The following is a 24973-nucleotide window of genomic DNA, read 5'->3' on the forward strand; positions in this document are numbered from 1 at the left end:
CTTTAATTCTGACATCCATTCGGTGACAGCGACATGAAAGACAAGCCATGTTCCGGATGGCCATGCAGATTGTTATGAGGGCAAATGCATAGCTAATGATGGTGACAACACTGAAAAATACTGCTTTGTAGCTGAGAATTTGCTCTCTTACTAGTATTATCGTGCTCATTGTATCTGTTGTGTTTTCCATCAAAATAAATAGATGGCACTACTTTCAGAACAATCTACGTATTTTACATGTATGTATGTCTGTGAATGTTTGTGTATTTACATTAATATAACAATATATGTGTATATTGTTTACATACATATACATATGTATGTAAATATATATATATTTACATGTACATATATTGTGGTAATTAGATGGGACTTGATCTCACTCAGACACTGTTAGCGCCATGAGAATTCAAATACTAACACTGAAACAAATGGACTTTTTAATATGAGCAACTGATTAATAAAATGTCAATGCCATTAGAGCACAGGTCAGAATATAGATGTTAAATAGAGACAAAATGGTGAAAGAAGACAAAAATTGCCCTAAAATTCATCCGTTTGCTTACTTTAACCATATAGTTCAGGACTATTAGTGCACTCGGAAACCTCACTATTGTCTTTTTACTTTCAGGAAAGATAGTCTTAAACTAACATTTAGCTGTTTCTTCACCCTGCTGTGCAAACATCCCTGTTTGTTTTTTTATAACAAGTAATTTTTCTTCCTCACTTGGCCACTTTTATTTTACTTTTGTACTGAGCAGAGTAACCATTACACAACTTACAACACAGCCTTCCCTAATCATACATCCTTAATGCTTAATTAAGAAATATTTCATTAAAAGTAATTACTAGAAGAGTCAATTCAGTGCTATAAGGCTGCAGCCCAGAATGCTTTTGATCATTTCTCTGTCTGTGGCTGAAGCAAAACCCACACTAAGCTAGAATAAAAAGAGGAAATATGTTTACAAAGTACAGTTATATTTCCAAGTAGACCTAACAAGATCACTCTTATAAAGAGTTCCGACTCTTTGATTCCATGCAAGCAGCTCTGCCCTTAAAAGGTCATCTAACTACACAGATACTCATATATTTGTATAAGACTAGAGATAAATATATGCAAAACTTTATGCATTTCCAACACCTTTAAATTGTCATAGATTGCTTCTCCAGGGAAGGCTTTTAATCTCATTGTAAAATGCAACGAATACTTGGGATGAGTATTTGCCATCCCTTATCACATTATTTCTTTTATCTCAGGCACCAATGAAAGCAGCCATTCAGAGTTCAGGCTACATTCATGCCAGCAAATGGAGCAGCACACAGGAACATTCTGGCAAAATAGGAAGATGGATTATCCAATCAAAATAAGCAGTTCCTCTCAACATTTCACCCACCCCAGCTATCAGTTTCCTTTCTCCGTTAACTTGTTAAAACCACGCTGATCTTAACAAGTCAGCATGCCACCAAGGAGCCCAAACAGGCTCAACTTATCACTGTACATGGTATGTTAAACAGGGAATTGTGCTTTAATAACATCCCTGCAATCAGTGCACAAGGACGGATAAGAAATATATATATATATATATATTTACACTACAAAATCTGCCATATGAAGAATATGTTCAGTAATTTAAAATGTTTACAGCACAGTTAATTTAGCTCACATACTACAATTTCATTCATACTCAATATCACGGTTTGCACTAATATGTTAAGGTCTCCCTCAGACCCGTGATGTTTCCAACTTGGCGTACTGATTCCTAGCGTTCTGTTGACCCGTCCTAATCCAATTAAGTGTTTTATCCTATGCTGTACTAATTCACTGAAAAAAATTGTGAAGTGTATGCTTGATTTTGCAAAATATTGTTTCATAAGCTGCAGTTCTACAAAACTAACAAAAAATAGTGCTACAGATATTTACAAGAAAAGAGATTTGAGAGTCCTCAACTGAGCAGCAGCAAAGAGAATTATTATAACTTATTCTTTAATCATGGAATTTAAAAAAATAAATAAATACAACTGCCTTTATGATACTTAAGAATTGTCATCTTACTTATGAAAACTGCAGACTGGCTAGGATTTTTTTATGTTTAAAGAGGAGCAGGAACAAGCTATAGGCTCAAGGGTATTTCCAAGGGACCATGGAGATGGAGACGTAGATGGAGAGGTAGATGGGGGAGATAAGGGATTCCACTCTCCCCATATGCTTTCTGCCTGAAGCCCTTCTTTTGCTGGCCATCAGCACATGACATACCCAGGGAGGTCTCACCTAAGTGGGCAAGAGGATGCAGATTGTCTTGGTTAGCTTCATCCTACAGGAAGCATAAGAAGAATGATGCTAAGAGGTGGATGTGATCAGGAGTAGGACAGAGCTGCAGTGAAGGGGCCAGGCTGATGGCTTCAGCTGTTGCAAGGCTGAGCAGGGAATACTAGGGAAAATGGGGGAACCTGCAGAAGTGAGGCTGCTCCTTCTCCCTACACTAGCACTTTGGGATGGGAGCATCATCTTTTTCTGATTTCTATGCCCCCCAATCTGATTTGTAGAGAATTTCAGTAGATAGGTCATATGCTCCATTACTCCACGCTGATCACTTTCTCCCCCGGTTCCTCATTGGCTGAGTACTTCAGGCTCACAATCTTCCCGACACTCAACTAAACATATGGATACTGGATAAACATAAATTTTTGCTAGCTAAGCATATATTGCTAATTAGTTAACTTCTCACATTTGCTCACTCAACACTTGGTCATTATTTCTGGACATCTGCACTGTTCTGAAAGTGCCCAAAAAACGACATCACTTTGTACTGAGCTAGCAGACATGCATCATATCAGATCTTTTGTTAGTTTGCGTCCTCTTTTAGAATCCTGTTCCTAAAATGTCTCCAAATGTCCCTGGTGAATGGCATTTATTTCCATGAACCTGGGATGCCTTAGTTCTTGCTTGCTCCTGAGCGGCTCTATAGACATGAACTTACAGAGAGACTTTGTGTGAGTGACACACAGAATTAAAGCATTGATGTGAAGGTTGTTTGCTTTCTGTGGTGTAGGAGCTAGAGAGAACAATTTGCATTGCTTCTTTGTTGCCTTTCTGTTCTTTCCCACAGTGGGGGACTGGTCCAGAGGGTTGGCAGTAAAGGGATGGGTTGACTCAGAGACAATGTGTGAACAAAACAGAAGTGAAGACTGAGCCATCTCTCCTAAACTGTTCCTGAGTTTGGAGTGCAGTCTGTGAAAAAATCTTGGCATGGTGTGGTTTTACTTTTCTCAGCCAAATACCTGGGTGCCAATGCTGGCTCCATCACTTCATTAAACGTTCTTTGACATTTCCATTCAAACGTGTCAACATAGGCCAGAATTTTACCAGTGCATTTCAACCCTGTTTAATTCCAAGCCTTGGAATTCATTACAGGTCTGCACAATATAAAAGGGATGTTAAGATATTTGAAACCATCCAGAAAGAGACAACAAAGCAGGTTAGAAAGTGGAAGATGTGCTAGGTGAGCTTAGGACACTTGGGTTGATGCTCTCACACTGACTGGTATAGAGGATGGATGCTATGGGTCTGTGGGAGTTCCTGCACAGAGCATCCAAAGGGAAGGCTGTGAAACAGCTCTCTTGGCTCTGGGGCCAGGTGGGATGTCTGTGCAGACAGCGTCTCCAGAGCGCGCTGAGAGGCAGAAGTGGGAGAGGAGCACCCTTCCAAGTATGGGAGGTTCCCATGGGATTTGGAGTCAGCAACAGCAGCACCACCATCGGGGCTGCTTTTGGGAACACACCGCCCAAGCCGCTTCTTCAGCCATGGTGGGTTTCTAAGCCCCGTGACTGTTGCAACACCTGCCAGCCCTCCTGGGTGTCCCTTGCATCCATCCAGCTGCTCATCCCTGCATCTTCCCCAAAGCGCAGGATCAGCTTTGTCACTGAGCCAGTCTCCGCAGACAGGCAAGTTACCCCCTTCCTCAGGAACTGAATCTCCTGGGCTTGTTCACTCACCAGAGAGGGCAAGTTTCTACAGACACACAAGTGAGAGAGCTGCCCAGCCCCTAACGAGCACACAGAGCTCACAGATGAGCAGACATGCAGGCACTCCTTTGTGTCTCCCTTCCTTTGCAAGTTTAGGAGTGCCTCCCATCACCTCTTCATGTGGCCACCAGCTGAGGTGCTGGTCCAGAACAGGAACACAGCCTGCACCTTGCCTTGGAAGGCAGACCTTCTCTTTCTAGTATCTCAAAACATCTGTATGGCTCCACATGAGTCTCTTTGAGTCCAGAGGATCACCAGGTAGAGCAACATGATATCAAGATGTTCCAGAGCTGCTGTAAGGTCAGTGTGACACCTGGTGATGGACTACATGGGACTGATCAAATGCGAGCTGAGCCTTTCCTGGTCCAAGCTACTCTATGCCTCTAGTAACGTCATCAAGAACTAGCCCAGGAAAGAACACAACCTTCAACTGTGAAGGAACCATCAATCATCTATTATTATGTCAACCTGCATTGTGATGGGCAACTGTACAAGCGTTGCACTGCACTGAATCTTTGTATTAGGGAAGGCTTGCACTTCAGCCAGCCCAATCATTGGTTCACGCAGTGAAGCAGTGGAGCGTGTGGTAACAGTCGAGTCACAGTCTGGACCTCTAATTGACCACCTGGGGAAAGGACCCTGTCAGCCTTGGGAGCACAGCTGGAAGCAATTCATCTGTGCATCCAGACAGGGTGGAGCCTGGCTGACTGCCAGCGTGAAAGGATTTCTTTCTGGAGATCCCTCCCTTATGGAGTTTTCCCCTGTGAGCCTAGATCTTCAGAGTTGGTTGAATGGTCCTTTTTCCTTCTACTTTTCCATTGTGATGATCTTTCTGATTGTTACAGCCCCTCACTGTAAGAAAGACACAGAGTCCCTGGGACCTGTCCAGAGAAGGACAACAAAGCTGGGGAGGGGTCTGGAGCACAGGTTCTTAGAGAGTGTGGCTGACAGAACTGGGGATTGTTCAGTCTGGAGAAGAGGAGGCTCAAAGGAGACCTTCGAGCCCTTGACAACTCCCTGAAAGGAGGCTGTGGTGGGGCAGGCATCAGTTGCTTTTCCTACTGAACCAGAGGTAGGACTGGAGGGAAGGGATGTTCAGGTTGAATATTAGGAAGAATTTCTTCTCAGAAAGAGTGGGTAGGCATTCTGTCATTCTGCAGGCATCTGTGGTTCTCTAGATAATGTACTCAAGGACACAGTTTAGTGGGAAATACTGGTAGTAGGTGGAAAGTTGGAATGGATGATCTTAGAGGCTGTTTCCAACCTTGGCAATTACATGATTGGAGCAGGCTGCACAGGGAAGTGGTGGAGTCACCATCCCTGAAGGTGTTTAAGGAGCAGCTTCCCTGCTACAGGACACACTCAGCTGTCACCATGGGAGGGCTGTGGCTAGAAGAGCCACTGGGCTCAGAAACACTTGGGAGAAGAGTCTAAGCTGAAAGCCCACCTGAGACTACCAAACCAGCCCCCACAGTGCTGCAGCTGTTACCAAGTCCAGATCCCATGGGAACATGGGGTGAAAAGAAAGCAGGCATGCTGCTCTTGTCCTTTCCATGCTGCTCGTATCCTTTCCATCCTGCCCATTGTCACCATGCTGGGGCTGCTCCCTGGGAGGCTTGAAAAGATGCCTCCGAGCAGGTCAGTTCTGCTGGTCATAGTTCCCACAGCATGGAGATGGTGCACAGCAGGGTTTTTCATTTTCTTCCACGGCTGCGCCCCCTCTCTGGTGGTCCCAAGCAGGGCCAGCCAGCGTCAGAAGCAGTGCTTCTTGCAATGAGGGTAAGTCCAGGGCTGCTTTGCTCCACCAGGCTCCTGGGAAGCGTTTTGGCCAGCAAGGGGCACCCCAGTACAACAGGAGCTGGGACGCCAAGCCTTAGGCTGACCTCCTTCCCTGAACGTGCCATCAGAGGTGTGCCTGCAAAGTGACTCTTCCCAGTCCTTGGTATCCCGCTCACAGGATGCACCCAGCTGCCCACTCTCCGGGCATAATCACAGCCTTGCCTCTGCCAAGACTGGACTGAGGACACTTGGGTTATTGCTCTTACACTGGTATAGAGGCTGGGCAGCTGCAGGGCCATGGGAGCTCCTGTGCAGAACATCCAAAGGAAAAGCTCTGGGGCCAGGTGGGATCTGTATGCAGGCAGCATTTATGGAGCTCCATGAGTAGCAGAAATGGGAGAGGAATACCCTCTCACCTACGGGAGGTTCCCATGGGATATGGAGTCAACAACAGCAGTGGCACCACCATTGAGGCTGGATTTGGGAGCACACCACCCGAATTCCTTCCTCAGCCATGGTGGGTTTCTAAGTCCCGTGGATGTAACAATACCTGCCAGCCCTCATGGGTGTCCCTAGCATCCCTCCAGACAAGGAAGGGCTTGGGCACCATTATCTCCTTTTACTTGGTTCACTCACATCCAGGGGGCAGAGGCAAAGTGAGGAATGTCCGGTTTCTGCTGGACAAGTAGAAATGGGCTACTCAGAGGAAGCCTGTGAAAGAACACCTTCTGCACCACAGCAAACACACAACACTGGTCTGGGATAATTTTGTATTTTAGTTTTTAAAGAATCTCTTTCTACAGTGCCTATCAATGTCTTCAGCTGATGTCATTTGTTCCCACTGTCTTGCCATGAACCTGCACCCGATAAATACAGGTTTGTCCTGCACTTCCCCAGTTGCTGAGTACAACGAACTTTATGTACCAAAAGGCTCTGGGAGTTCCGGTCTGCAAAACAAAGGTGACAAGAGACTTCACAACTGGCCTAGAAGCAACTGCAGCTCCCTCCATGCATTTCCTTGTCAGCAAGGTGCCAGCTCCCTTCCTGGCTGAGGAGGAAGCTTCTCTTGACTTCCCTTCTCCCAGGCGGTCCCTCTAAGTCCCTTGTGCCCCAGCAGAGCAAACATCTGGCCTGTGGTAGCAGAATGAGCAGCACTGGAAGCCTGACACTGTGTGGTCAAGGGGAAAAAGGGCCTAGATTGGCTCTCACCATCTGACACTTGCATTTCAAGGCAATTCCCAACACGTGTGGGCCTGCAAGGCTCTGCCAAAAGAGGTGGGCATTGCTGGGGAACTCTGTGCACCTCCGCAGTGCTGGGTCCAACAAGGCGCTCTCCCTGCTTCATTCAGCCACCCTGCCACGTCACGTGCTCTCGGTCTTCTGAACCTCAGCATGTTTCTCCTACCCCGCGCTGGACCCCTGCCCTAGCAGGGATTCCCTATGCTCCCCCTGCCACTGACTTGCTGCCAAAGCTGTTTCTGGAATGGTCTCCTGCCCGCACGCAATGACTGTACCTGCAGTTCAAAGGTCTGGGTCAGCTCTTTACTGATATCGTAGGTGAATTTCCCAAGTATAGCTACATTTTCTCCTTCCTTATCCAAACCCTACAAGATATCACACAGGGCAGCAGGTCAATACATATACCACACCTGGGCCACATGTGGTGCAGGATGTGGTGGCGCTGAGTCTCCCCTTGAGCACTGCTCAAAGAATGTACGAGTCCTCTTCTCCAGTATGTCCCCTAGCGGGGGCATTTCCCTACAGCCATGTCCCAGCCCTCTATATACTTACAAAGACAACAAAATTACGGGGAGCACTGCTGATGTCCCACAGGGTTATGTCTGTGTCATGCTGCACAGTGACTGCAGTAGGAAGGACTTTTGAAGGCAAGTTGAAGACCACCGAGTTCAGAGATGCTTTCAAAGGCCAGCAGAAACCCGGGGAAATGTCCACCTGAAAGCAGAGAGCAGGGAGTGAGTGAGAGATGAGGCCCACACTGCTGCCCACACAGCCAAAAGCACAGGCACCTGAGCAGAACCATGGGCTTGAGCAGTACTGCGGAGGGAACTGAGGGAAGAGTCCCAGGGGCTTCCCCCAGCTTGACAGGAGGGAACAAAAGCAGCACCTAGGATTTCTGTTACCCTACCTGCTCAAAGGTCTCCAGCATGTTTGGGGAGCACAGGAACCAAGCCACCCTGCAGTGCCACGCAGGCCCAGATGATCTCTGCAGGTCTATGGAGACCCCTAAATTGAGAAGAGAGTGGATGATTGCCAGGAACACAGTCTGCCAGCACCTAGTTGGCTCAAGCTATTTCTAAGGCTTCCTGCTGACAGCATCCCTCTCTGCGGTGTAAAGAGATGGAGTCTACGGACACTGGCGGGTAGCAAGGCTCTGTGTGAAGGACAGGAGACTCAAGGCTGAGCTGCGTGGGGAGATCTAAGGACAACATGGACCTGGTTGTGGTCCATGAGAAATACCAGCAAAGTGCAGTAACTCCTGCCAGGGGCACCCATGTAAGGAGCAAGGGCATGATGGGGCTGAGCCGCTGAGCCCAAGGGAGCCACAGTGCCACAGCTGTGTCCTTGGGCCAGGTGATTTAGTCTCATCTGGCTCTTCCTCAGAGGAAGAGAGATGAGGCTGCAGCATAGCCTCCTTTTGGCAGCGTTGAGCATAAGCCCAGCATAACAAGACATGCCTGTCTGTGTCCATACCTGCACTTTTCCAAACCCAGTCAGATTTTGCAAAGCAGTTTTCCCTAGGCTTCACAGACACTGCCCCTCTCAAGTACTGGATGACCTGGCGAAGACAGAAAGCAGCACATCACCAGGCTGCTACGTTGGACCACTGGGTTCCGTGTCAGAGACAAGGAACGTTGTCAGGAAGCATGTCAGAAAGCAAAACACAGGCCTCATCTACAGAGGCGCTCAGCCTCTTCAGGACAAGTTAAGGGCTGGACAGCAGTTTTTGTGTCCCCCAGCACTGGCCTGTTGTCTCCACAGTCTCCGGATGAGCTGTGGTGGGGGGGGATACATCGGGAAGGGCAGCTGGGGGTCTCAACCCTCTGTGAAGAAACCAAAGCTGCCAGAGGTCCCAGATTACCAGGACAAGAATGTGGGCAGCTTTCCAGCTGAAGGAGGTGTCCTGGTTAAACATGACCAAGCGAAAGCCTTTGCAGAAGGGGAGCTCAAACAGCAGTGCCTGCTGTGAGATGAGTGGCTGGGGTCAGCAGGGAAATCCCACAGGCTCTGCCCAAGGCTCTGCTAATCCCAGCCTCTTCCCCAAAGCGCAGGATCACCTTCATCACAGTGCCATGATCTTCAGTCAGGTAGGGCACCCCCTTCTTCTGGTTTTCAATCCCCTGGGTTTGATCAGTCAGCAAGTTCCTGCAAACACCCACAAAGCAGATGTTGTCAGAGAGCTGCCCAGCCCCTCAAGTGCACTCTGAGCTCACGGATGAGCAGGCACACAGGCACTCCTTTGTGCTGCCTTTTCCTTCCAAGCTTAGAAGCGCTTCCCATTACCTCCACATGTAATAGAAGACAGAAAGGGAAAGGCACATGCCCTGAGGATTGTGCATGGCAGCGCAAATGGCAAGAGCTCGTCTGCCACTATCCCATCAAGAGAGCAGCAGGGCAGATGGGGGCCCTTACCCTGAGTTCATTATGCATGGAACAGTCTGCAGCGACAGCATCTGAAAGGGAAAGACTTTCCATTGGAGCACCACTCTCTGCTGGCAAAAGGAGGACGCGTGCATTTGCCCAGCCACCACCTACAGACATCCTCTGTGGGAATTCCCTGTCCCTCAGCAGTCGTCACTGACCTGCATGAAATCCGTTATCCAAAATCGCCGTGCAAACAAGACTCCAGTGTAAGAACCAGCTGTCATTTGCAACACAGACAGAAGGTTATTTCTCTATGGTTTCTAAGGATTGCCATAGACCCACTATCTCCCCCCAAACCAGGGTGCAAGATGTTCCCTGAGGATGTGGGGGACTGGGGCAGAGAGCACATGGCTGCAAGAATGAATCCTGTTCTTTGGCTTGGGGGTTTACCTTTCCCAGCTCCCATTAATGGTAGGGACTGCCCCCAGACCTTCGCATCCCTCTCTTTCCACATAACCTTGGGTAAGCCCATGCTCAGCCTCCCAAGATGAACTTACACTGGCCCTGCCTGTCACTGTCTCTACTTCCCCCAGCATCCCTCCATGCAGAGGGCTGCAGGAGCAGCAGCAGCACAGCAGCACTGGGCACTTCCCCAGCACAGGACTTGGCTTACGGTTTTGAGAAGGGGGAAAGGTCTTCTGCAACCCTGACTGTAAAGCACAAGGGCTTTTTGTTCCCACTGCCTCTGCCCCAATGACAGCGATCTTGGTAGGACAGGCAGTCTCCCTCATAGGCATGGCTGGGCTGAACACTGATCTTACGCTGACTGCTACAGAGGACAAAAGCTACGGGGCTGTGGGAGCTCCTGCTCACAGCACCCAAACCAAAAGCTCTGAAATGGCTCTGAGTTGGCCGTCGGGCCACGTGGGATCTGTGTGTGAACGGCGTCTCCGGAGCAACCCAAGCTGCAGAAGCGGGAGGTGCGAAGGGCCTTGGCGGTGCTCCAGAACCTGCCCACCCCTCTAGCGTTTGTGTGTGCTGCTGGCAGCAGGCAAATACTCACTGAGAGATGATACGAAGATCAGAAAAAGGACCAGACAGATCCAAGAGCTCCGTTTGGCTATCTCCTTCCTGAAAAAGAAGAAGTCAGGGTGTTGGCAGTGCTCAGGGTTTGAGGCAGACCCCTTCACAGGGTATCTTCTCTTACAGGCTGCAAAGCAGCAATGTGGGGAGTCTGCTGCTGGCAAAGAACATCCAACAGAGCAGCCTCCAGAAGGCGTGGGGCTTCCCTCAGCTGCCTTCAGCACCACAGAAAACCATGCCAAAACCTGGCTCCCAGAGCACCTTCGGGAAGGGTGCTGAAGTAACCCAGGGAAGAATGCTGATCCAGCAAGTAAAAGCGGTGGGTCACAGGCCCTTTGCTGCAAGCTTGACTTCTCTTTTACTGAGGAGTCAAATCTCCTTATGCTGGAGATGAAGAAACACATCCTGCTTTGAGGTGCTCTCCACAGGTAGGCTGCACCATTCTCCTGGTGGGTAGCACTGCCAGCCTGGCCTGCCCACCCTGACCCGTGGAAACCCCCATTAACACATTGGACAGCTGCTGTACTCACACAGAGATGGCTCTTTGGAAGAGTCTCCTGAGGGAGACCATGGTTGGTGACTCTCTCAGATACCTGATGATGACGGACACTGGCAAAGAAAGGGGAGAAAGAAAAGCTCAAGCACGTCCTCCAGGGAGACCAGTCAGGACCATGTCAGACCCTCTAAGAAGGATAGGGGCAGGGCTGTGATTGTGTCCAGGAGAAGGGGCAGCTGGAAGCATCCTGTGAGTGGGATACCGAGGGCTGGGAAGAGTCGCTTTGCAGGCACACCTCTGATGGCATGTTCAGGGAAGGAGGTCAGCCTAAGGCTTGGCGTCCCAGCTCCTGTTGTACTGGGGTGCCCCTTGCTGGCCAAAATGCTTCCCAGGAACCTGGTGGAGCAAAGCAGCCCTGGACTTACCCTCATTACATGAAGCACTGCTTCTGAAGCTGGCTGGCCCTGCCCGGGCCACCGCAGAGTGGGTGCACCTGTGGAAGAAAATGAAAATGTGTGCCCCGGTGGTGCAGTGGTTAAAGACGCCGCCTTGCAGCACTGGGGCCTGGAGTTCGAATCCCCCCTGTGGCGCAAGTGGTAGAAGTGCCGCTCTGCTACACAGAGGCTCGAATCCCGGGGGCTGGACTCGATGATCTCTAAGGTCCCTTCCAACCCGCACGAGACTATGAAACTATGAAAAGCCCTGCTGTGCACCATCTCCACACCACGGGAGCCATGGCCAGCAGAGAAGCTTGGAGGCCCTAGCAAGAAGCTTGCTTGGAGGCCCTGGCAAGAAGATGGTGGGAAGCCTCCCATGGAGCAGCCCGAGCATGACAACAATGGGCAGCATGGAAAGGACACAGGCAGCATGGAAAGGATATGAGCAGCGTGGAAAGGATATGAGCAGCATGGAAAGATACGAGCAGCATGCCAGGTTCCTTTTCACCCAGTATTCCCATGGGATATGGACTTCGTGTTGTCTTCAGGCCCACATTCGCTCCATCTTCGCTGCCCAACAGCTCGTGTCCCTGGGAGGAACAAACCTACCACCTACCTGTTTTCTGGGAACCGGTTGCTCTCCATTTCTGCCTCTTCCAAGTTCCTGCCGGCTCTTCTCACCCTCACCCTTCCATGGGCCCTCTGTGTCCCTTCTGGTCTCCGGGGAGTCTTTCTCCTCCTCATGGAGGAATCAAGCTGTCCCCCTCTCAGTATCCCCTTCAGCAGCAGGAATGTCTACGCAGAAGGTGGACACTGAGCAACAAGCCTAAACCCGGTCTGCAGGAGAAGTGCGCCTGCCCCAGGCACAGCCACCAGGATAGCAGCACAAGCTCTCCACATGCATTGGCAGCCACTGCCAACAATGCCATGTGGAGGCTCAGTGGGCCAGATTGTGGCACCCAGTCATGACCTCACAGAGGCTTGGGCCTGCACAGTGTCAGCTCGTGGCTCTGACCTTACAATCAGCATGGCTGAGAGGTGGGAGACCCCGCAGCTTGTATATTTTTCAGAACAGTTAAAAGCTAAAGAAGAGGAGGGGGAGAATGGGGAGGGGCTAATCAAGGGGCTAACAGGAACAGGAAATCTGCTGAGGGAATGAGGAGCCTCACACAGGCTGTGAACCTGGGAGTCCTCACCCAGTGAGGAAATGGGAGAACATGTGTACTGGGAAGTAGTAAATAGAAACTGTAGTGTAACACTGATCTGGCACACCCTTGTCAGGATTGCCCACTTCTGTAGAAGCATGAAAGGAACTGTGATTCATAGCAAATTTCACCTAAGCCCAAACTGCTAAATATGATCATTTGTCACAAGGTGCCACACCTCAACCAGCAATCCTTGACAAGAGATGAGGCTGGGGTCAGCAGGGAAATCCCACGGGCAGCCCACACAACAGTGACCTGCCCAAAGCTCTGCTCATCCCTGCGTCTTCCCCAAAGCGCAGGATCAGCTTTGTCACTGAGCCAGTCTCCGCAGACAGGCAAGCTACCCCCTTCCTCAGGAACTGAATCTCCTGGGCTTGTTCACTCACCAGAGAGGGCAAGTTTCTACAGACGTGTACAAGTCAGAGAGCTGCCCAGCCCCTAACGAGCACACAGAGCTCACAGATGAGCAGACACGCAGGCACTCCTTTGTGTCTCCCTTTCTTTGCAAGTTTAGGAGTGCCTCCCATCACCTCTACATTTAACAAAAGGCAGAGAGAGAAAGGTATGAAGCCTGGGAACTGAGCAAAGCCACGCAAATGGCAAGAGCTCATCTGCCACTATCCCATCAAGACAGCTACAGGTCAGATACCATACGCTTGTCAGATATGGAGCAATCTGTGATGACAATGCAAAGGAAAGACTTTCCATTGGAGCACCAGTCACTGCTGGGAGCAGGAAGTTGGGTGCTTGTGCCCTACAGATGTCCTTTGTGGGAATTCCTTGTGTTTCAACAATTGATGAAACCTGTGACCTGTCACAAATGACTGCCATAATCCCAACATCTCCTCCCAAACAAGAATGAAAGTCACAGGGGATTGATTGGCTCAAGAGCACATGGCTGCAAGCAGAGTCCCTTGTTGTTTGCCTGGGAGCTTGTCACAGCACTGGCCTCCAGGTGCATTCAGAAACCTGCAGCTACCCCAACTTTCCTCTCTCTCACCCTGATGACCATCACTCTCGCTTCAGCTTCCTTACACACAACCAACCTATAAGCTGAAATCTAATGTATGCAGTACATAACCATTGCAAAGACAGAGTTACGGTGTAGAAGTTTAGAGGAACCCACACCTAAACACATACAGCTGGAACAAAACATCTTTGGATGATGACAGATTCTCTCTAGTTGAGCAAAGAGGCTCAATGAAAGTGAACCATGGTGCGCAGTCCATGTTTTCTCATCTGAGGAGTACCTTCGCTTTGGCAAGGAAAGGCAGAAGGCAATACACTAAATGTGTCTTACTGGCAGTCCGCAGTTCTACGTTTGTTTTTTCTAAAGGAGAACCAATTCAGATACATCAATACGAGGCTCCCAAACAATGCCACAGTAACACCAGCAGTGAGGCTTTCCAGTCTACCGAAGAGCAGGAGATAAGGCCTGGAATCTTTACTCCCCGAGCACAGAGGCTTCCACACTATTGCTCCTACCCCAGCTGAGGGATGTCTTCCACAAACTATTTTGCACCACTCTTTTCTGCACCATTCTTGGTACGCCTGCTTCCTTTCCTTGCATCTCTGGTCTGCTGCCTCAAGGTCTGAGATGTGATATTTCTTAAACTCATAGCCTTCAGTCAAGGCCCTCACGATGGCTCCCATCTCTAGAAAAGGAGGCACAAATAATTTGTATTTCCTTTCCATACACTTTGGTGCTGCCCATTTAATGTGACACCCAGCAGCTGTATGCAAATGCAGTCTGCCAAAGACAGCTCACTGGTGCCAAAACCCATGATTTTTGCAGCCCCACACTGTACACAAACAGGGCAACGATGTAAAAGCCGGTAACGACGCGGTGGAGCGGGGCCAGAGAAGCCGCGTCTCGCCCTGCAACTACCAAGACGGGTCCTGGTGGGGGGAGACAAACGTTAGACGGCAGCCATCTTCTGTGCTGCCTCTGCCCCGATGATAGCGAGCTTGGTAGGACCGGCAGCCTCCCTCATAGGCCCGAGAGATGATACGAAGATCAGAAAAAAGAGCAGATAGATCCCAGAGCTCCTTTTGGCCATCTCCTTCCTGAAAAAGAAGGAGTCGGGGTATTGGCAGCGCTTAGGGTTTGAGGCAGGAAAGAAACGTTGGTTTTGCATAGCAGTGGGATTGCGTGACTCTACAGAGGTCCCAGGAGGTGCCACGGAGCTCTGATACATGATAAATAAGGAAGTAGGAAACGTTTCTCTCAACATGGCAGATGTTACTGGGCAATCAACAGTTCATTCTGCTACGGAGAGGGCCGCAATTATTTACACCTGAATTTTTCATACTGAGTACTTTGAGGACTCAATCTTTTTATAAAGCCATGTCAAGAAGTTCTGGAAGATGATTCAAATTAAAATCAATTAAATGAAAAGAAGGAAAAATATGGAGACACTTTTAAAAGAGCAAGTTTCATTCCTCTCCTTTCTTCTGTTTGGGGATCACAGCAAAAGTCTTATGGCACCAGGTTTCATGGAATTCCGTCATTGTATGACTCACATCATTCAACTCCAGAGGAGAAAAGGAAACAGAAAAATAATACGTATTTTTTTCAGTCTTCCTCTGGTCTTTCAGTTTTATGTAGTGCAACAGGCTTGGTACTACTGGAGCAGGAAACCTTTAGCTCAGGAAAGGGCACCATATGGTTCAATGTGTCAGTTCCTGGAAAAGAATAGGGGAGATGATGGAGCTGGGTGTATGCTGCATTTGTTACTCATTCTGATGAGGGGGCAAAAATCAATCTGACATTGACTCACATTATGGACTGAGAAATATTTTAAATTAAGTAGAAGGTATTACACTTCGAAAAGGAAAACAAAGCAAAAAAGAAAGAACATACACATAATGACAAATGCAGATCAGCAGATATAAAACCCACCCATTTTTGCCTTAAGAAATAGAGTAGAACAAACTTTCGCATCATATCTGTCCATTCTAGAAATGTTTTGAAATGTGAAAAAGGTTGGGTTTCTTTGGTTTTAAACAAAGAAAGATATAATTTTGCTCCTTCTGTGTCCAAGAGCTCTGCCATGGCAAAAACTCATTCCAAATGTTCAGAATTCAAAACAAAATGAGCTGTAAATTTTCATATTTCTTCTGGAAGTGCTTAACTTAAGACTTCTAAGTATTTACAACTGATGGTAAAGGTTGCCTCCCATGCCAAGAAGTTGAATTGTTCATGTACATTCCCCTCTGACAATGACTAGTAAGTATTACAAGGGAAATACAGAGAAAATAACAGAGGATGCTAAAGGGACAAAAATTAAATAGTAAGTAATTTATTATTATTATATAATAATATATTATTAGACTATTATTATTGTAAGACTGGAACAAAATTACATTCTTAGATATGCATCTGAAATTTTCTCAAATACCAGTTCATTATAGGGGTATCTTGTTTTAATACCTGCATATGATTTCCTTTCTTTAGTCTGATAGGTGGGTTTTTTTTCTGTCTTTCAAAGTTTTTATTGTCAGGGACCCCAGATGTCACAAAGTAGGGGATAAGCTTTCAAAACCTTGTGGTAGAAAGCTGAGACATTTGTTAGGAAAAAGATTTGTTAGGAGGGAAGTGGTACTGACATCTCCTTTCCAAATGCAGTGGTTTTGGTGGGATTCAGGTGGCTGCTGAGATGAGAAGCCTGTTCTCAAGACACAGCAGGAAGATGATTTTATGTTGTATGGATAGGGTCAAAGTGCCCATGTTTTACAGCATGGCAGATAGATAGTTGCCTTTGAAAGTATGTTCTTGAGACAGCAAGAAATAATAATCCACAGTTCAGAAAAACAGGGACCTCCTAGACAGAGCCCAGCAGAAGGCCACAAAGATGATGAAGAGCCTGGAGCATCTCCCATATGAGGAAGGGCTGAGTGACCTGGGTCTGTTCAGCCTCAGTAAAAGAAGACTGAGGGGGGATCTGATTAGTGTTCATAAATATCTACAAAGAGCTGGAAGGCAAATGGATGAAGCCAGGCTCTTAATGGTGTATAGTGACAGGACAAGGAGGAATGGCCTAAAAGTCATACACAGGAAGTTCCATACAAATATGCAGAACTTCTTTGTGGTAAGGACGACAAAGCACTGGAACTAGGTGCCCACAGAGGCTGTGGAGTTGTCTTCTATGCAGATATTGAAGATCCATTGTAGGGAATCTGCTTTAGCAGGTTTAGGCTCGATAGTCCCTTGAGTTCCCTTCCAACCTCTGCAATTCAGTGATTCACCTGCTGCAGCGAGATATCCTGAAGGAAATACAAACATCTAAAGCAAACAAAACCAATCTGCTACAGCATCTCTTTTACCTGATTCCTAACAGAGTTCCAAGCCTTACATTCCATACACTGTAGGTAAATTTCTCAGTTTCTTGTTTCTCAAGCCTTTCTTTATTTCAAAGCCTATTCGTCTCTTCTTTTGTCATCTTGTACCTCCTTCTTTGCTATTCTCTTGTACCCATGGAGTTTCTCAAGCCTCAGGCTCTTTTCCAAGCAGTTGTACTCTCCCTTTCTCCTAGATATTATCTCTCATTACACTCTCATTAATAATGATCTTTCAAGAAGATTACGTAAATTCATGTCTCCTTGCACAAGTTTACCACCCACTTACCTCTCATGTAACTAAGTAATTTGATTTATAGGGAAGTGGGAGTTACCAGCACACTTTTTACCCACTCCCTAACCAATGTAATGTATGTAAATGGAGAAAAAATTACCGCTTCCCCGTCTGTTCTGGAGGTTTCCAAGAAAGGATGTGAAGCAGCTGATAGGAGTTTGCATGCCTTAAGGCCAAACCAACTTCCACTACAGATGACTCCCTAAATCAGACTGTGTTACCGCAATGTACCATCCATACAACTATGGCTCTTGTATGACTGCTACTTCTGGCTAAGAACTCAGGCTAGAATTTCAAACCAGAAAGAGGAACAAATGTATAAATGATAGAATCACAGAATGGCTTCGATTGAAAGGGACCTTGAAGATCACCCAATTCCAGCCCCGGCTGCCCCCCACCAGATCAGGCTGCCCAGGGCCCCATCCATCCTGGACTTGGACTACCTCCAGGGATGAAAAACTCAACTGCTTAACTTACCATCCCACGGTTTCCAATACAATTGAGACATTTGGTATCCTCATGACAAATACATATATATTTGTCTTGAAATACTCTTTGTGCTTTATGCGTCCGCTTTCACAATAGGTTTAAGCAGGCTTAACACCTGCAGGAGCAACACCTCCGTAACCAACAAGTGCATTTTTCTTTGCGTGACTTCATACTCAACAGAATATTGAAAAAGATCATAGGTGTTCTTTTATTGCTCCTCTTTTATATGATGTAGGTGTTCTTTTATTGCCCCTCTTTTATATGATGTATTCAGAACTTTGATAAAGATTTTTTTTCAGGAACAGTTCAGGTTCTACACTTACCTCTGGTGGTTTTACACCAGTAAGCAGTTCAGCACTCCTACATCACTTCTCCCTAGAAGGAGAAGAAAATAAAGGTTTGTGGACTGAAGTAAGGACAGAGATCACTCACCAGGTAACATCATTCTGGCTGTATTTGTCTTGAAAGACAACAACTCTCATGAGGATAAAAAGGAACATCAAGAATGTTCTCATCAGGGCTGTTGTGAAACAAAGCTGGGAAGGTGGTATAAAGGCTGGTACTGAAGGGAAGCTGTCTGCAGGCCTCTCCAGTACGACTATCTGCTTGAGCTTGCCCTGCAGACTGCTGCACAGTGCTTACTCAGGCTGACCGTGGTGCTGTGGGTAACCCTGTGAGAATCAATACATTACCCTGTCCCAATTTAAGGACACCAACAATACATGTTCCATATCTGTTTATAGGAAGGCTCTCAATTCCCAAGTCCTGTATGTATAACTATTCCAGTCTATGTGAGCTATCAGAACATGTTAATTCAGTGCCAGTGTTAACTAAGCCATTTTTGTAAGGGTATCCAGGAGAGTGTCTGCTCCTTTAAGGGCATCTGATCAAGGACCTTTTACAAGGGATAATAAAAGGGAGAACTTTATGGGAACCAAGCCTAATCAGTTGCATCAGTCACACTAACTGATGAGAGCATGTGAGAGTGCAGGCATGGTATTTCAGCAAGATGATCTGATTGAGAACTTCTAAGGTGGGAGACAACCATAGGGCACCACCCCATAGGAAAACTACAAGAAAACTCTTCACTATTTCAATTCCTTTATTGATAGTACAGTGCAGCAACATCAACTGAAATAAATACAGTTTGTATATAATATAAAAATATAACCCTTGAAGTTTGTGCTGTGCTAGGACTTAAGTACTGAGCTTAAGAAGCTGACACATAACATTTTATCTTAAATAACATGGACAGACAGGTACACTCAGCCAAATGGATCTAGTAATGTTTTTGTTCATTTGGTGACAAACACACAAAGACCAGTTTATTAGTCTGTTGTAACCATACATCACACTTCAGATGAGAGATGAGCAAACTAACAGTTTTTTCAAGTTCTCTCTTTCTCATTGCTGTCTCTCACAGTACTGTGGTTCTACAGCCAGAACAAATTTTGGATAGCATCATTTATCCAGAAAAGCATTACTCAGACAACCAGCTTAAGGCACCACGGTTTCCACAACAGACGCATTAACTGGGGAAAAGATTAGAAAGAGGCTATTAAAGCTCAGCTACAGTACTATGATAAACATGTTTTTTTTTCTTTAAAGATATAGGACAACACATTCCATTGACTAGTGTGGCTGCTATTTAATCATCCCCAAAAGAGTAAAATGTAGTAACGTCAAAATGTTACAACTTCAAGAATGCCTCAAACCTTCACCTAGATATATTCTCCCTTTAAAAAAAATAATCAAACAAAAAATCAACTGTCACTCTCATACGATTTTTAGAGTTTTACATACAATTCCCAACAAGTTACACAGAACTCCAATTTCATTCTAAAGAAAGTATTCCTAACTGCTGATAAGCAGATTTTCTTCCTAAGACTGTCCAAGGAGGAAGGCAGATGTGCATTTAATGACCAGGCATGACCAGACAAAACAGTTGGCATCTTTGGAGAGGAGTGTGTACATCACCTTGGCAATGCAGATCAAAACTTCTACTCTAATGAGTACTTGTGTGAAAATGAGTGCCTCCTCAATGCCTTCAGCCTGCTACCAACAAAACAGATGAAAGTTTAAACGATTTCAAGTTTCTCTATAATTTCCACATAGCTAACCAGTCTCCTTGATTCACTCAAGCTCTCTTCCCTAATAATATCCCCTGGTACTGGCTGAAAGGTAAAACAATATAAGTGGAACTAGCATCGTAACAGCACTTGCCACAAAGAAGACACAGCAAGATATCTGCTTAAATCCCTCTCACACCTTCAAACGCAGCATCCAAATAGAGTAGGACAAGGAGTAAATTCATAGTTATATTACAGAATCGTGCACTCTCAGATTACAATTCTGACACAGAACTACAGTTCTGACATAACCACAGAATTATTCTCAACTTCAGAAAACGTTCCCCTTACATCATAAGCCAGTATCAAATACAACAATGAAACAGATGTGGCAACTTACCTACCTCCCCTTACTGAGAAGGGGATAGAAAAATCTACAGGGAAAGAAACACATTTATCTTTGGACTCGCATTATGTACTTCAGGTAGTGGTATCCATGCTCCTATTCATCTTTCTAGTACCTCCTATTCATCTTGCTAGTACCTCTGCTGTGCATACATTTCAGAGTGGGGAATAGTGCAATTACTTGTAGCAATTCCCAATTCCTACTATACTGTCGATACATTACTTCATTAATTCCTTGAGGGTTTCATTTGTATGGACTACTTGGTCAACGAAACCACAGATGTTGCCTACACTTGGCCCAGAGGGTTGATGGGATTCTTCTATGCCTTACACTAACTTTAATCTTGAAGTCAGCCCATATGTTGTTAGTACAGTGAAAACCCTAAGTTTCACCTCCTGTAAGAAAACTGCCAGCAGCAAATAAAATGTGGCTCTTCTGCCTTAGAGCCCAAAGAACAGAAGTCTTTTTGTATGACTTCCATGACTTTAGAGCCTAAGACTTCAAAGCACACCGATTTTCATCGTATCATTCATTTCCTGAATTTCAGCAACACACTTCCTCAGAGGGAAGCTACAGAGGTCATGCACCTTCAAATGCACTTTCAACTGTACAGAAATGTATCTCAGATTCCAGTAACTCAAAGAGCAACAGTGACTTCCTTTAATTCAAATAAAGTTAAAATAAATAATTTCAGTTGAAATGATAGTTTCAACTATAACACCTGTACAGCATATTAGAAAAAACAAGAACCATGGAGAATTGTTCTTGTCTAATCACTGGCTTCCTGCACCACAGGAAATTTTTTGCTCAATATCAACATTTTCCAAGCTATTATCTACAACGCCAATGTAAAAATGATATAAAATTGGGAAAAGAGGTGGGAGTAAACTCCATCCTAAAAACTGACACTCTTCTCTAAGTGAACGCAATACCCTAGGCCTGAAGAGGTCATAATCAACTTTGGTCATGTTCCATGTGTGCCAACTTTAGGATAGACAGATAGACAGTATCAATAAGGACCTAGGACAGCTTTACTCCATTTACATGACTCAGTTTCGAGTTGGTTCCAAACTCGTTACCCAAAAATATATGACAACAAAGTACCTACATAAGCAGTGCAAAAGTAAGAGCTCCACACATGCATATGCATACACACACACACACACACAAAGAGTGTTTGCTCTTTTCTTTTTTTCAGTGGTTGTCAACTATTTTGCCCCCTGGCAGATGAAAGAAGTTGTCTTCTTTGAGTTTAAGGTGCTCTGGTAGATCTAGCTGTCTTTTTGCCTCTTCAATGTCTTCCTGAATTGCTGCAATGAGTGCATCTGAAAACAGAAAAACGGGGATGTTTGAGAGCTGAACACAAAACAACAACTGAAAATACCTTCTTCCAGAGAATACCATAAAATCACAGAGGTAGAATAGAATGATCACTGCAAGGCTTGAAAGGCAACATTTTTTGTTTTCAAACATAGCAGTGCTTACATTGGTGGAAAACGCGATCTGACATCTTGATCCAAAAGTAATTTGGGAAGTAAGATCAAGAGAGCTTGCTGAACTGTTTCAAACCTACAAGAGCTGCATTGTAAAAAGTAAACAGATAAGGCCAGTGCTTTTACAGCAGCCTGGTGATTTTGGCATTACTTCTCAGGCAACTGAAATTTAGACTTGAAGTAAGATGCAGGAAGGCTTCCGTTCCTTTGTTCTGCTTTTTAATTTAACTTATGCATTATCTCACGAAAACATTGTACTGAAATTTCAAATGACAGCAGGTACAGCAGCTAATTACGAAGAAACAGCCAGATAAAGAACAGCACTTGAATAAATAAAACACTTAAGAAAGTAATTCTAGTGTGGCCTGCAGTACTGACCTAAGGAATCAAAGTTCTTTTCTGGTCGAATATATCCAACAATTGCTATACTAAGAATTTCTCCATAGAAGTCTTCTTTGAAGGTGTGGATAATGTGTGTCTCCTGAAGGAAAAGAAATAAGTTGGCATTTGCAACGGAACAAAGACATTCAGTTTAACATCTGTAATGCAATACTAAGAGGCTAAGGCTTTTGCTTTTTTTGTTTTCTGGTTGTTTGGGTTTGTTTCTGTTTTTAAGAGAGGGTGAATTGTACTTTGCATGGGATTTAAAAATTATTCACCTAAGATTTTTTGATTGCCAAATTAAGAAGATAGTAATTAAAAAGCCATGATTTCTCACCAGTTCCCAGAGTTAGTATTTCCAAAGCAGCAAGCAGTATTTGCAAAGCAGCAAAAAAAAGATCAAGAACAACTGGAACAGGTTGCCCAAGGAGGCTGTGGATGCCCCATCCCTGGAGGCATTCAAGGCCAGGCTGGATGTGGCTCTGGGCAGCTTGGTCTGGTGGCTGGCGACCCTGCACATAGCAAGAGAGGGACTGAAAAGAGATGATCTTTGAGGTCCTTTTCAACCCAGGCCATTCTATCACTCTATGATACTATTGTAAATCACAAAGAAAGCTTAATGTTTCATCATCAAGTTGGTGGGAAACTACAACGATCTGAAATTGAAATGGCTGACTTAGGGACAGCTTTTACAGCCAGCTCTAAGTGATAAGATTCTGGGAACTGAATAACAGAAATCCTGGGGCAAAGGCTGAGAAAGGATTCCCTATCCCACACTTTGCTCAGAAAAAATGGCTGCAAAAAATCTGGTGTATGTTTGTTGGCACAGCTAAGCACGACTATTGTTGCCTGAATAAAAGTGTTTTCAACAATTAGGAGAGCTCTGCAAGAATGAGGAAAAGCACCAGGGACCTGACAACAAGAATAACCCGACCATCAGAGCTCCAAGTTTTAATTCCTCCATCCTACTACTATGCAGTTTTGACTATTAATTTATTATATCTAGACACAGCACCACGTCTCCAGATTCTGTTACTGAAGAATCTGCAACAAAAGCAGTCACAATTTCAGAAACACAGTTAAATTCTAATCTTGGAAATATCCAAGCAATGATGGAATAGGACAAAAAAAATGAATGTTCTTTATCTACAGCTATATACCCTCTGGCTATTCAGACTATTTCCTTTTCAGAATACATACATATTTCTAAGAGCAAATACAATTTCTAGATATCTTTTATGGGTCACATGCTGCTTATCTTGTTTAAAACCAACGTCCATTATAATTAAAAGCACCACACAAAGCAAAGTTCTTACCACTGATTTTTTTGTATTCTTATAGAACGGATTCCATCCTATGCTCAAAACCATTTTATGCACATCTCCATTTCCAACAGAGGCCCATCCATAGTATATACCAGTAGAGATATCAGATGGGAAGCTTTCGACTACTTGCTCAGAAAAGTTTGCTGCAAAGATGTTAGAAAGGGTAAAGAGTGAGTGACTTTGTGGAAGCCAGGGCTGGCACAGAATGTTCTGAGACTTAAGATTTCTGCCTGCTGGCCATTTACAAACAGAACACTTACAGTGACGACCATCCTCATGTAATGTGCCATTTAGCAAAGTATAAGATGCAAAACACCTTCACAACATTCATGGCAACAACAGCTACCACGTCTCTTGCACAGACTATTTTACATACATTCTATTCTGCAGTCGGAATTAATAAACTGAAAGTAAAATACCCAGCCAGTATTCATTTCACAATTAGGACGACTACTGCAGCTTTAATACGGTCAAATAAGAAAAATAAATAAATAAATAGAAGTTTCTTCTGCACTATAAAATAACCTCCGAGCTATTCACTAACTTGCAAAATAATTACGTAACAAACACGTATTAGTTAACAAAGGCTTGACGGATTTATACCCCGGCCCCACCCGCCGCGTGTCTGTAACCTCTGCATCATTTCCAATACGTTCGTTTCCGCGCGGCCGCTCCCCAGCGCAATGGCCATCAGATGGCATGGTGAGCGAGCCTGAAGGAAATCACTTCAGAGATAAGGGAAGAAAGGAAAAAAAAAAAAAAAAAAAAAAAAAAAAAAAAAAAAACGGGAAAAGGCAACAGAAAGCAGAAAGAAAAAAGCAAGGCACCACCGCTGCGGACAGGTGTTGCCGCAGGCGCACACACACCACCAGGCGCCAGGAGCCGGCTGCCCCCAGCTCCCCGCCTGTCCGCCCGCCCCGGCCCGCCCTCAGACCCCGTCCGGGCCCGCCGCTCACCGGTGGGCACGCCCAGCTCCTTGGAGCCCCTGCCGAAGCCCTTCACCACCTCCCCGCGGCAGAAGTACGGCAGGTGCCTCATGGCGGCGGAGCGCCCCGCGCTGCCGGCAACCCCCAGCCTCGCTCGCCGAACCCGGCCTCGCGCCGCCGCTTCCGGCCGCGGGCACCACCACGCGGATGGGGGGGGCAGCGCCGGGCTCGGAGCGGCGGGAGGCGGCGGCAGGCCTCGGCAGGCCTCGGCCTCCCCTCGGCGATGGGCTCGTCCGCGGTCTCTCCGCCGGCCCCGCCCCTCGCCGCCGTCGGTGCCGGTTCCCGTGCGGTCCGCAGGCGGTGTTGCGCTCCGCGGGCCGTGAGGCGGGCCGTGCTGCCGGCGGCACTGCGGCACGGCGCGGTTGGAGGAGGCTGCCGCGAGGAAACGTGCCCCTGGGGGCGGCGCGACCGTTGTGCCGCCTTCCTGCCGCGCCCTACGCGCCTGCCCGTGCGCGCGGGAGGCGGGAGCGCGTAACCCAACGCTCCGCTCTTCACGTTTGCTTTTCCTGAGCGAAAAATCGCAGGCTCGTGGCTTACGTAGCAGCACGGCGATGCCACGCGTAGC

General features: G+C 46.4%; 2 protein-coding genes across 3 annotated transcripts; both read right to left on the bottom strand.

The window, feature by feature from the left end:
* Positions 1–6558: 6558 nt before the first annotated feature.
* Positions 6559–13464, bottom strand: LOC107306161 (sperm-associated antigen 4 protein-like). The gene is made up of 12 exons (XM_015849056.2): positions 12038–13464; positions 11410–11477; positions 11019–11097; positions 10469–10536; positions 9624–9682; positions 9454–9494; positions 9099–9186; positions 8515–8599; positions 7949–8046; positions 7594–7755; positions 7317–7406; positions 6559–6749 (listed from the first exon to the last, which is right to left on the bottom strand). Exons 1-12 carry the CDS (start codon positions 12163–12165, stop codon positions 6621–6623), a joined length of 1095 nt encoding a protein of 364 aa, XP_015704542.1. The 5' UTR covers positions 12166–13464; the 3' UTR covers positions 6559–6620.
* A 5368-nt stretch (positions 13465–18832) lies between these two features.
* Positions 18833–24568, bottom strand: LOC107306186 (riboflavin kinase-like). Of its 2 annotated transcripts, none has more exons than XM_015849104.2 (4): positions 24379–24568; positions 23414–23565; positions 22095–22197; positions 18833–21548 (listed from the first exon to the last, which is right to left on the bottom strand). In XM_015849104.2, exons 1-4 carry the CDS (start codon positions 24458–24460, stop codon positions 21418–21420), a joined length of 468 nt encoding a protein of 155 aa, XP_015704590.1. In that variant the 5' UTR covers positions 24461–24568; the 3' UTR covers positions 18833–21417. The 2 variants fall into 2 exon arrangements, with proteins under 2 accessions (XP_015704590.1, XP_032297214.1); XM_032441323.1 differs by lacking the exon at positions 24379–24568 and adding an exon at positions 24026–24160.
* Positions 24569–24973: the final 405 nt, after the last annotated feature.

Source organism: Coturnix japonica, chromosome Z (assembly GCF_001577835.2).
Source record: "Coturnix japonica isolate 7356 chromosome Z, Coturnix japonica 2.1, whole genome shotgun sequence".
In the NCBI taxonomy this organism is placed as follows: Eukaryota; Metazoa; Chordata; class Aves; order Galliformes; family Phasianidae; genus Coturnix; species Coturnix japonica.